The sequence below is a fragment of the Protopterus annectens genome, chromosome 3.part0, assembly GCF_019279795.1.
Source record: "Protopterus annectens isolate FY-2018-M chromosome 3.part0, PAN1.0, whole genome shotgun sequence".
In the NCBI taxonomy this organism is placed as follows: domain Eukaryota; kingdom Metazoa; phylum Chordata; order Ceratodontiformes; family Protopteridae; genus Protopterus; species Protopterus annectens.
Genome location: NC_056731.1, coordinates 1,553,262,638 through 1,553,276,185, shown reverse-complemented (window position 1 = coordinate 1,553,276,185; position 13,548 = coordinate 1,553,262,638). Strand labels below are relative to the sequence as shown.

Below are 13,548 nucleotides of genomic sequence, written 5' to 3'. Positions count from 1 at the left end.
ACATGGGCGGAAACTCCCAGATATGCCCTGAATTGTTGCATAACGGTACAAAATATACTGAACCTACAGACATAGCCAACATCCTGGCAGACAGATTCAGCACAACCCCCCCCCCTTCCCCCCCAGAGGAGCAAACACCTATCCCAACTGAATGTAACCTCCTTGACATCACAGATGCACAGGTGAAAGCTGCCCTCTCCAAAACAAAAAACACAGCATCTATGGGACCAGATGGTGTCCCAGGTTGTGTCTTACATGAGCTCCAAGAAGAACTGAACCCTCACATTAAGTCACTGTTCAAACTTAGCCTTACTACAGGATATGCACCCAAAGAATGGCGTACAGCTACAGTGGTCCCACTCCACAAAGGTGGTGCCACAACGGACCCCGGAAACTATCGCCCCATAAGCCTGACTAGTCTGGTCTGTAAAGCTATGGAGTGTATTATCATGGAACTCATAAACAAAGACATTGGGAGCCTCCAGACACTGGACCCTACCCAATTCGGCTTTTTTTAGGGCAGATCTTGCCTCTTAAACCTAGTTGATTTCTTTGAAACAGTTACCAAAGCCATAGATGAGGGCAAGGTAGTCCACACAGCCTACCTGGACCCCACAAAAGCCTTCGACACAATACCCCACTCGGGCATCATAAATAAGCTTACCAGCTTAAATATCAACCCCTATATCACAAGATGGGTTGCAAACTGGCTCAGAGATAGAACCCACATGGTCAGAATCGCAGGTGCCATGTCTGAATCCAAACCAGTTACAAGTGGTGTCCCACAGGGCTCAGTTCTGGGACCTCTCTTGTTCGGTATATACTTCTCTGAGGTTCAGGCTAACACGGGGGGATTATGGCTGACAAAGTTCGCAGATGACTGCAAACTGGGGGCCATAATCGAATCTCCAGCTGACACAAGCATCCTCCAAAAGGGTCTCACAGAGACGGATGCTTGGTGCCAGAGCCACGGCCTCAAGCTAAATGCTAAAAAGTGCATAGTCATCCCCTTTGGGAAAAACAAGGTGCCCACAAATTACCACATAGGTAGTAGTCCATTAAGTACAGAAGAAGTATTTAGAGATTTGGGGACCAACGTAGATAGTAATCTCTCCTTTGATAATCATGTTGCCAAAGTGGTTAGAAAGACCTTCTATATAGCCCACCTTATCACGAAAGGGTTCGCATCTAGATCAAGAGAGGTCATTGTGCCCTTCTACTCGTCACTCATCAGGCCCATAATTGAATACAATGCCCCTTTTGGGATGTATCTTACCCGACACCTGCAGCAACTGGAGAGACCCCAAAAGTACCTCACCAAGAGGATCATGAGCTACAAACAGATGTCCTATGCAGCTCGACTAAAGAAACTCCAGCTCTACTCAGTTGCTTACCACCTACTCAGAGGCGATCTATGCCTGACATACAAAGCCATGTCAAACCCAGAATTAATGGACATGCTCCACCTCAAAAAAATCCAAGTCCCTTAGAGCTACATGCTCCAGGGACCTAAACCTCAGCACAAAAATAAATAGGACATGCTGGAGGGACAGATTCATTTCCCAGAGGCTCCCCTCACTCTGGAATAGAATCCCAATTCATGTTAGACATAGCCCCTCGCTGACCCTCTTCAAGCGAAATTTGGACGCATGGATGGGAAATCGCAAATTCACCCCTGGGATCTCTCCTGTGTCCCTGCTAGACAGAGGCACAGTAAACTAAGGGTACCTTCTGTGACCTACTTTACAGAGGCACAGTAGACTAATCTAATAGGGAGGCAGAAGCCAAATACACTCTGGCTAGGCTTATAAATGCCCTAGGGCAGATAGCCTAGTATCTACCTATGAACCTATGAACCTATAAGAAATTAAGCAGTAGGGTATAATTGACTGAATCAAAGGCTGTAGTAAGATCAATGAACAGGTAAGTATCAGATCAGGTAAGGTATTTAATGGAAAGTGGGTGCATCTATATTTCATGATGCCATGTTGATGGGATTTTTTTCAATCAATTAATTCATTTAATTTCAGAATCAAGCTGGTACAACATTTTAACCTTACCTCTGAATGCAACAGTCTTAAGGGAAATGGTAGGATATATTCGTCCAAAGATCTAATTCATCTTGGCCAGTAGACTGTGCATATTTATAGTTACATCACCCGATTTATTAGACATCTGAATGGACTGACGATATTTTCATTGATGATTAATTCTCTATCATCAATAAGATTGTATGTGTCACAGGCATACTGAAATGTGCATTTGTTTTTTCCTTTGTGGAAAGCATTTTGAAATGGGGATGTAAGTACAGCAAACAGAATGGCCATTGATTTATTACTATTTCTTGCATTGTCAGTCATTTAATTTCTTATTATACAAGTTACTGTGCCTTTGACCCGCATTTTGGCTGAAAAGAATCCTGAGATAATGTCTACCCACCCAGTTAACAAAACAATCAAATCAAGCAATCAATAAATAGATGCAAAAAATACATAAATAAATGCATAAATGCATAAATAAATACATAAATAAACAAAGTGGCTAGGTTGTCTTAAATTCTAGCAGGCAGGTATTTGAAAAGTCCGAACTCTCAATCCTAGATCATGTATGCATATGAATTCAGATCAATAGTAACATGTTAGTAGGCAATCCAGAGATAAAAATCTGTTAAAATAAGGTGGGCTGGCTCAACTGGTGAACTCATTAGGGACCTCTAAAAATTTACCATAGTCTATAAGAGATGGACATCAAACATGGCAAATACATTCTACCCATTTGTCTTTATCACCAAGTTCAACATGCATTTCAGGTACTGAAAGAGACAGATGAAGAGGGCTGGTAGTGAGAGTCTTATGGTGGCTTAGCTATCTCACTGGGATGGAGTGGTATCTCTCTTCAGCCATTCATCACATGCAAGAGGGGGAAGCTTGCAGACAAGAAATATGACCATGACTGGAGGATGTAGTTTGGTCAAAACTAATCCAGTAACGGTAGCTCTCTACAGTAAGTGTATGGGAGCATACATGTGCTTGGAGGGCGTAGGAAGGTCTTCTGAGGTAATACAGGTGCTAAATTATCCACAAGTTGATGGTGATAGGAGTATAAGGGGAATAATTCCTCCTTGTCTGCATCATAAATTATACAGCCCAACCTGCATGTCAAAAAGTAGGTAAGGTCTCCCTTTAGGGCCTCAGTCTAGGGGATGAACCAGGCGCTTTCAGTGTAATGGGCTGAATAGCCAGGGTTAGCTTTAAATTTCTTTCAACTCTTGGTCCAGGGGATAAACCAACTGAGATTGATTTTAACAGTTTGCACCAATTCTGGTAGTAGGCAGGTAGATGGTGAGGTGTATGTAGAGGCGTAAAAAAATGAAAATTACTCTTTCTGTGCTGGACATGCTAGACATTTGAAGAACATAACTTATGTCTGAAAGGCATGCCTTATTGTCCTGTGAAGGTTCAGAAGCTATAATAGTTCTGTCAAGATGAAACTAACTGGTTTAAGGGACATGAAGATACCAAAGCTTGTCACCGATGGCAGAAAAGCAGATTTTCTATTTCTGGCATGCCTTTTAGCAACCACCATTAGATCTGTGGAGATTTTTTTAAATACATAACTATTTGTATTTTTATCACAGGACAGCCAAGGAAAACAAAAAGTACTGTGGTATGTGATAATCACTGTAACAGTAGATCTATGAGAAAAACTCTTTAAGGAGAATGACAGTTGGATGTCTTACCCATCAATGTCGCTCATCTACTGGAATGCTTGTATCATAGTTGCATGTCCCTCTGGTGCAAGCTAACATCTGTTTCTCTCTGGTATAGTACTTTCATAGGCTTTTCATGCCACCGTATGAACAAACATTACCTCACACAGTTACCAGCTTCTCTAACACACTGGGCCAGTTTACAAAAGAGTTGCTCTTCGTACAAGTCTGCTCTGATTCTGAAAGACTTGCTGTTAGTGTGAATGACTTAGTTTAGTGCAAGGCCTATTTATAACCAGGCTTACAACAGGAGCCAGATTCCAAAAGACCTGCTCTTAGCCTGCTCTCATTGCGGTCACTTACACTGACAACAAGGCTTTTGGAATCGGGCCTAATATTTATTCATATAACAATAAATCTGATAGTACTAATAAACTCTAACAGTGAGCATACACAACAGCTTGTAAATTATTATTAGCAGGCTAAAGAAGAAGACCATTGCAGGTGGACTGTGAGGATATGTATAATAATGCAAGAAACTGCCTTACAAAGATTTACTGCCCTACTGACCAGACAGAGCTGTACTATTTTACTTGAAGATGACCTCTGCAGCGCCATTACATCTGGCTGAAATATCATGCAGTACATCATCATTCATGACCAAAGAGTCACATACTTTGTGACTTTATGGGGCTGTACTGGAAAACATAATCTTCCAGCAGATATTCATGTCTTCGTGTAGTTATACAGTGAAAATTAAATTTTATGCAGATGTTCTGAATATTGAAGGACTGTTTCTGTTATTTTTTAAAAGTTATACAATATTACTATAACTAATATATTTACTTGCAAAAAATATATATTAGTCATAACCATATTACATACCCACGGATAGCTGTATGTATGTCAGTAAACATCTGATCAATTATGATTGAATTAATTTGAAAAGTGCTTACACAGCAAGACTATCTGCTTGATGATATTTAAGGAGTAGCTGTATATAGAGGAACTATGTTTACGTGTTCAGCTGGTGGTATATGTACAGGGCCAGATTGTGTACGAAGGATTATTCCTGGAATCCCCCTCTGTGCACATTGTGTGTTAATATATGCACATGGTCAGCAATCTATTAAGAATGCCTATTGGTGTGTGTGTTTAGCTGTAGTTTAGGTATCTACACATATTTTAAAATGTTCATTCATAGGTAAATATTAGGTTAACTACCCTGAAGGGCTGTCTTAAACCTTGGCAATAATCCAAGTTCTGCATCAGACCTTCTTCCATGTAACTATGAGATAGAGACTTTAACCATTATGCCAAGCACACCACTCCACTGATACACAGCTAAATATTAATGAGAATGAATTTATTTATATAGGACTTACTACATAATGCTGATCTGGTCACATTCTATTTGTGATCCACATTACCTTGAATTTCATACAATGTAACATGTTACCTGTGGATATCTGTACAGTGCCAATATCCTGGCAATTGGCAGTGAGGATTTAGAGGCAAGTTCTGCAATAATAGCAGAAGGCAGAGCAGCAGGGTCACATCTAAAATTTGGAGCTGTTTTGTTCTTTCCAGTTAGAAGCCACAGAGTACCAATAAGTGCTTTGACCTCTGAATAACACGAATCATAAATACGAAACCCCAGGGTTATGTTTGGCAAAATATTGGGGTTCTGGTTAATTTCCTCAATGGCAAATACTGTGGCAAGAACAAAGCGGTAGTACCTTATGTGAAATCTGAGAAAGAGAAAGCAGCATATTCAAATGAAAAATCAGTTAGATCCAATAATGTGTATAATATCAGAGTCATTTGATTTACTAACTGAATTTTGTTAATAATGTTTAAATAAGTTTTGATAATATATGTTATGCAAAATGGGGATTCGAGTTACATGCCACAGCAAATCAGAATTGCCGACTTGCTTTCAAGCAGGGATGAAAATTTAGTCAGTTGAAATAAGCTACAGAATATCAACAACGTGATTTTATTTATTCGTTGATTTTTTTTTTAATAAAGCTTCATATAAATATTTGTGAAAATATATTGCACATAAGTCTTAGCCAATCAGAACTTCCCACAAACCTTAAAGTAGGATGATATTTCCCCTGTAACATCTCTGCTGCTGAAACTGAAGCACAAGGCACTTACTATCATCATCATCGTCACCCCATTTTTCCCATTTTCTACGTGCGGTCATAGAGCTGTCTCAGCTGTCGTCATTTCTCTCTGTTCAGTGCCACTCTCCTGCCCTCTTTGAAACTCATGCCTGACTGCCACAGGTCTTCTGCCATACAATCCAATCCATCCACCTCTTTGCTGGATGACCTTGTTTCCTCTTGCCTTCTTCTTGTCTGTCCCAAATCAGATTGTCCTCAGCTTTTCTGCATATGTGCCTGAACCACCGTAATTTGTCCTCATTTACCTTTTCTGCATTGGAGCTGCTTTAGCTTCTGCTCTGATGTCCTCATCTCTTCTTTTGTCTCACAGTATGCATCCTACCATCCATCTCAGGGATTTTATTTCCATCACTTCTAGCTTCCTCAACTGTTCTGCCTTCACTGCCCAGGTTTCTGTACCATGCAGTAGTACTGGTCACACCACTGTTTTGTACACCTTAATTTTCAGCTTCCTTGACATTCTTATGTCAGACATTACTCCTGATACTCTGTGCCAGTTGGCTGCAGCCCCTCTGATTCTAGATTTGACCTCCTCAATCAGACATCTTTTCTTCTCCACCACCACTCCCAGATACTTGAAGCTGTTAACTTGCTCCAATATTTCCCTTTTATCTCAATTCTCAGCTTCTTCGGATTTCCCCATTTGCTGCCATTGCAGCTATCTCATTGGTACTCAGTTTCATCCCATGTGCCTTCAGGTTTGAATTTCATTTCCCTATCCTTTGTTGACTTTTTGCTCAGAGGCTACTGGTAATGCCACATTGTCTGCATATAGCAACTTTGTTGATCTGTCCCATCTGTCCTGTTTGCTAATGTAGTTCATCACCAGTATGAACAGCAGTGGGTTCAGATCTGAACCCTGGTTCATACCCACTTCCACTGGGAACCCCTCTGTGAGACCAAACACTGTTTGTACTTGAGTCATTGGGTCGTTGTACATAGCCTGCACTAATTCTACCAATGTTTCTTGGACTTTGGACCACTGCAGGACTGCCCAAATCAACTTTCTTGGGACCTTGTCATATGCTTTCTCCAAGTCTAGGACTGCCTAGTTGGACTATTTCCTCATCTCTAGCTTCTTCGCAACTATCTGTCTCACTGCAAACATCAGACCAGTTGTGATGCATAGTGATCTGAATCCAGACTGCTCATCTCCTTTCTTACTTCCTACTACTCTGAGTATTCATTTATTAATCACCCTCTCTAGATCTTTCATGCAATGTGATAGGAGTTTGATACCTCTGTACTGCCCACAGTTGTGAATGTCTCCTTTGATCTTGAACACTGGCACTAGTATGCTTATTCTCCAGTCATCTGTGATTCACCTTTCTCTCCACACTGCTATGAGTACCCTCAGGGACCATTTTCTGCTGTGACCTTATCTGAGCCTGCTGCTTTGTCTGACTTCATTTTCTATAGTGCTGTTTTTGCTTCTTATGGGGTGGACTTCTCTTCTTCTCTCATCACAGGCTATCTGTAACAGCTTCTGTGAGTTTTCTTCATTCAGAAACTTCTGGAAGTGCTTCTTCCATCTGCCTTTGATGTCCTGTGGACTAGGGAGCAGATTTTGCTGGCATCCCTTATGAAGGGTGTCTGAGTATCTTCTTTAACATTCTGTCTTTCCTTTGCAACCTGATATAGTTTCTTTGTGCCATCTACTGACTTACTTTCTAGAAGCTGGTAGAGTGCCTCTAATGCCTTGTTCTTTGCTACTGCAACTCCTTTCTCAGTTTCTTTGTTAGCCAACCAGTATTCCTGCCTAGCCTGGTATGTCCTTTCTATCTTCCACTTTTTCATGCACTCCTTCTTTCTTTTGAAGACTTCCAGGACTTCTGCATTCCACTACCAGATTCCCTTATCACCTTATTTCCATAACTGTCTCAGAAGCATATCTGTCCTGTAGTCCTCACACATGCTGTCATGAGGCATTGCCATTCTTCTTCATCTCCAGCTATTTCCTCTTCTTCATGATGTGCTAGACCCCTGATTATTTCCTTGAATTATTGTGTTTTCTCACCAGTCACCTTCCAGGTATTCAGCCTAGTCTCTGTTGACCTTAGAGCCTTCTCTGACCACTGCTGTGGGCCAACTTTTTCACTGGGGATGACTTTGCAATCATTCATTTTACCCCACTGCTCTTTCCATACTAGGAGGATATCTACCTGACTTGCAAGTTGGCCACTCTGGTATGTGATCTTGTGACTGTTTCCCTTGTTGAACCATGTGCTGGCTACTAGCAAGCCACTTGCCAGACAGATGCCCAGAATGTCCTTTCCTTCTTTGTTCATGTTGCCCCACCCATATGTGTATCCAGGTAGTCCTCATATCCTGTTCTTTCTGTCTGTATATGTGTATTCAAGTCAGCCATTATTACCACCATTTCATGTTGTCCTGTTTTACCTAATTGGTCCTGCAACTGCTGTCTGACTGCACTCTTTTCCTCACTATGACAACCCTGCTGTAAGGCATAGGCTGAGATTATGAACACTGTTCTATCATTAGGCTGGAGTGTGATTACCATGAGTCTGTCACTAATTCTGATGGCATCCTTCACTGTCTTCTGAAGTCTCTTGAAATCTCTCCCTCACCACAATTCCCACACCATTTGTAGCCTGTCCTCCTCTCGTGTAGTAGACTCTGGATCCCAAACCAAGTGGCTTTGCTGCACTGTCCTTCCATCTTCTCTGCTGGATAATAGGATGTTCATTCTCCTACTTACCATTATGCCATCCACTTCCAAGCTATATCCTTTCTGTGAACCTGTACTGAATGTAGCAATTCTTATTTCATGTTAAGAAGGTTGATTGGTTTTACACCCAGCTTTTGCTAAACAGAGCTATCCCACATAACCCAAACTGGACAACTGGATGCCAGCTGACAGTAGCTTATTGACTCAGGGCTACTGTGCTTTATGGCAGGCACACACTGGCCAATAGGGGCACATACAACCCTTCCACTATTAGCATGGGTCCCTGGCATAGATCAAACTAAGTTGAGTCCTCAATTCACTTATCACTGGCAAATAGCCGTGCCCAGTTGGTGACATTAATCAACACAAGGAAATCACCTAGAGCCATAGTTTATATCTTCGAGTGAGTAGCCCTGCCACAAGATGCTTGCTATATAAACCCTCAAATCTTCAAATCTTCACAAATGGTAAAGACAGAAAAAAAAATACAGGCACATAATACCACCATAAGTAAGATTTGCATATTCTGATAAGCAGCTGTTTTCCATAGAAAGTATCTTGGGATACTGCTGAGGCTCTAATGTGTTGTTTGCCCTAAGTGATATGTTTGTGGCTCCCACCACCTCATTTCAAACCATTTCATTTTTGGGTCTCTGTCAAAAGATTGAATAGACAGATCATCAAGACCCATATGGTCAACAATTTCAGTCCATCAGAAAAAAAATTCAAACCAAAACAACACTTGCATACAACAGAAACAGTGCTTTTACAGGGGGAAAGCCCACTTACACCCCTGCTAACTATATATACTGACTCCAAGATCACACTACAGTGAAGAAAAGGGCACATTTCCTGATCCCTGTTGTAACGTGATCTCAGCCAAAATGGTTAGACAGACCATATGGATTTCGACGATCTGTCCATTCAATCTTTTGACATAGACCCTCATTTTTAACTGACATATTTCCTGTCACTGATTTTTCACTCTCTGAGCAATATGTTACTTGAAGTATGCCTAAATAAATGTCATTGTTTCGCTTTTTTATAGTTTGGATTCTACTAGAATAACACTGCAGGGCAGGAGTGCTGTTTCCCATACAGAACAAAGTAACTTGATAAATCATACCTTCCTAAGGGTACAAATAACCTTCAAATACATCCATCTCCTGAATTAAAAATAACTCTTGCACTCTGCATTGCTAACTCGATATGAAACTCTACATGCCAAAGGATCGCACAACAACTTGGGGGCGGATTATAACTTTACTTTCACTGTAAACTAGCAATAACAGAGGAGTTATAGTTGAGAATTACTGTTTCCTTCTGGTTTTATCTTTGAGATCAAACCAGATCAGTCAAGAGTAGACCTCAGCATAATTCCCATCCCTCAAGGAATTATTCATGTAACAATTTGTCTAGTCTTTGCTATTTGTTCAGACAATATGAAGAATAGGAGGATCACTAGTTTTGACCTGTTTAAGTGATTATATTATATAACTTACTCAAGTGGTCATGTTATATAACTTATTCAGCTGGCAATACAATGTAACCTGTTTAAGTAATTATAACTTGTATTCATATTATATAACTATCCATCAGGATATGCAAAGAGAAGGTCACAGTCATTTACCCATAAAGCACCAGGATTTGCCACATCATACATACACGCAGGTTATTGCACCTTAAGTACATATATGACACAGTAATAGCACAAGTGGTGTAAATAACTTGAGATGTACCTCCCTGGATTATATTAAGAGAGACACGATGCATCTCACAGAATATGTGTGCCTGAGACAACTATAAACATAGCCTTGAGCAGCATTCTGCCATCACCAAGAATGATGTTTCAATATAAACAAAGAATTATTGATTTCAATAACTACCTTAGCTGCTGGTGTCATTCAAAGGGGGTACAATATAGATCAGCCTGGGAAGAGATGGCAGGATCTTCTAACTGCTTTGACAAGGATGGCCTGTACTTCTCCCCACAAGGCTTGTTCTTGTCTTTGACAACTCCCACTCCCATAGTGCTTTTTTGGACAATGACTTTTTTTGTAATGCTTCCAACATAAGTAAACAGAATCCAGATAACATTAAGGTATTGCTACTCAATGCCAAGAGCCTTAACAAAACAAGTACTCCTTATTCTGGAAAATATTAATATATGCTTCATTACAGAGCCCTGGCCCAAGATTATTGAAAACTCTCCATCAGTGAAGGGTTTCAATTCCTATCACATAATCAGGCCCACCACATTAATTAAATGCCATAAAGGCAGAAGTGTCTTCATATTCTTAAAATCAATACCCCATCTCCAAGCTTGCTGACATGATAATGACTTGGAACCCGCCCCCATGTCCAACTTACTACTATTAAAACTCCTTATCTTATCATAGCTAATTGTAGGGTCCCCTTCTATGTCCCGTCAGCCTATGCCACCTTCTTAACTCATATGGAGTCCCTGTAGTTTGAGCTAAACATCATTCCCTTTGGAGACATCAACTACCCTTCCTTAAACTGGCAGATATACATCCTCAAACATGTATGTCCATAGATTTCTGGATGTCATCAATATAAACTACATGGACCAGTTAGTCCACACCCAACCAGGGGCAATAAAATCCTGGAACTATGGCACAATATGGGGCACCTTTGCTCCCCATCATTTGTAACTTCCTCCCCTGGCCAAATCACCCATTGAGTCAATCATACTTACCATTAGACTGAAGCCTAAAGCATTTTCTAATAACTTGGTATTCAGAGTTTATATAAAGGCTAAGCTACAGAAACTTAGTGATGACTTGGCCAAATTCAAAAGCACCATCTATCTTGATAACCCACTGCTTATGAGGAATCATTCACTAGCAAATTTTATGGACATGTAAATAGCTGCATAGACCATATACCTCAGAAACAGACATGATAACAAATTCAAAATTAAACCCTTATGGTGGAACCCAAATATAAACAGACACTATAATAAAAGAAAAAACATCGTACAGAAAAATATTTAATATTTAATTTGTTAAAATCATCTCACTAAACTAAACAAGGAGCTCTGGACCCTGAACAAACCAACCAAAGCCAGATACGAGGAAAAATAGCTACCCAGACAAAGGATAATCAGGATACCATCTTTAATTATGTTAAAAATGTTAAAAACAATGTCCTGCACTGCGTAGTAAATGATGTCACTTATTCATACCTAGAGGGCAAATTCTATCTACAAGTGGACCAGTTTAATTTAAAGTTCAACCCCCTTCCCCTCAAATATTCTTAAATCACATACCCACACCAACACTCTCCAATCAAATCTCCCAAAAACAAGTTGTGAATGCACTAAGAACAGAACCTCTGTGGGATCAGATAAAATACCAGGCTGCTTACTGGTCAGATTAAAATATGACTTGTCTGATCTTCTACAGAAGATATTCAATATCAGTCTCAAAACAGCTTTATGCCTGATAAATGGAAGACAGTAATAGTCATTCGCTTTACACAAATGTGGGGCTTCAACAGATCTAAGTAATTATAGACCCATACGCCTGACCAATATCATCTGTACAGCTATAGAAACAATCATTGTGGAATGAATCTATAAGGATATAGCTGACCTAAAGACTCTTGACACAACCCAGTTCAGATTCATCAAGAGCAGGTCCTGCCTATTTAACCTGGTTAACTTCTTCAAAAGGTTGCTGTGGCAATGGATGAGGACAAAACAGTGCACCCCACATATCTAGATCTTGCAAAAGTGTTCAGTTCCATCCCACATTTGGGTACCGTAGATAAACTCTCCCAGCTAAACAACTGCAACTTATTATACAAATAACAAATTGTCTCACAAATAGAACCCATGAAGTTAGAGTGGGGAACAATACCTCCCCCAAAAGACCTGTCATTATTGGTGTACCCCAGAGTTCAGTCCTTGGGCCATATTTTTGGCATTTACTTCTAGCAGTCAAAGCCAATGTTAAGGGTTGCAACTGAAAAGTTTGCAGATGACTGCAAACTTGGTATCAGCATAAATATCCCAAAGGACACCAAGATCATCACATAGTTCATGTCAAAACCATGAACTAAAACCAAATGCCAAGAAGTGCATAAGTGTTTCCATCAGGAAGCATAACTCCCTTGTAACAATCACATTGACAACATGCACATGAAAATTGCCCCTGTATTTAAGGATTTGGAAACCTATTCTGACAATGAACTGTTCTTTGCTCACCATGTATCCATTGGGGAAATAAAGCCTTTTTGCATTGTACAGTATATGTCTAAAGATATTGCATCCAGATTCAGGAATGCAATTGTTTCAATGTACCCTGCACTTATTTTGCCCTTTACATATGTACCTGTCCAAAAACTCAAGGGCATGAACCGTGAAAATTATGCAGACCATCTCAAAGCCTTGTCCCTCTTCTCAGTGTCATACAGGCTACTGAGAGGTAACCTCTGCCTTGCAGATAAGGCTTCAACAGACCCTATTCTGTCACACTTATGACACATTCACAAGTCCAGTGGTATCATAAACACTTGCTCACGGGATCTTAATCGCTTTTGCAAAATAAATAAAACATTTTAGAGGGATAGATTTGTATCACAGATACTAGCACTTCTATGGAACTGAATTCCACTCAGCATAAAGGAAAGTACTTCTCTTATTCTTTTTAAATGTGATTTGGACAAATGGGTGGGTAACCGCAAATTCACCACTGGTTTGGCATCCCTGTACCTCATGGATAGGGGAGATATGTAAATGTCCCATCATATCATTGTTCAGCCTATATATAGGTTATTTGTGTGCAAAATATGAAGGGTGGGCTAAAAACTACCGTGGGAATGGAAGTCTAGAAGTCCTAACATTCCTACAGATCAATAGCCTAGTAACTGCCTATGAACCTAATAGAGATCATGTTATGTTACCTATTCAAGTGATCATGTTATATAAGCTA

General features: G+C 40.2%; 1 protein-coding gene across 1 annotated transcript in view; it reads right to left on the bottom strand.

Moving 5' to 3' along the window:
• Positions 1-6,157, bottom strand: part of LOC122797115 (vomeronasal type-2 receptor 26-like) — a 206,376-nt gene extending 200,219 nt beyond the window's left edge. The window contains exons 1-2 of the mRNA XM_044065911.1: positions 6,147-6,157; positions 5,169-5,460 (exon numbers count right to left, since the gene is read on the bottom strand). Coding sequence (XP_043921846.1) covers positions 5,169-5,460; positions 6,147-6,157 — 303 coding nt within the window. The remainder of the gene's footprint in view (positions 1-5,168; positions 5,461-6,146) is intronic.
• Between the last annotated feature and the right edge of the window lie 7,391 nt (positions 6,158-13,548).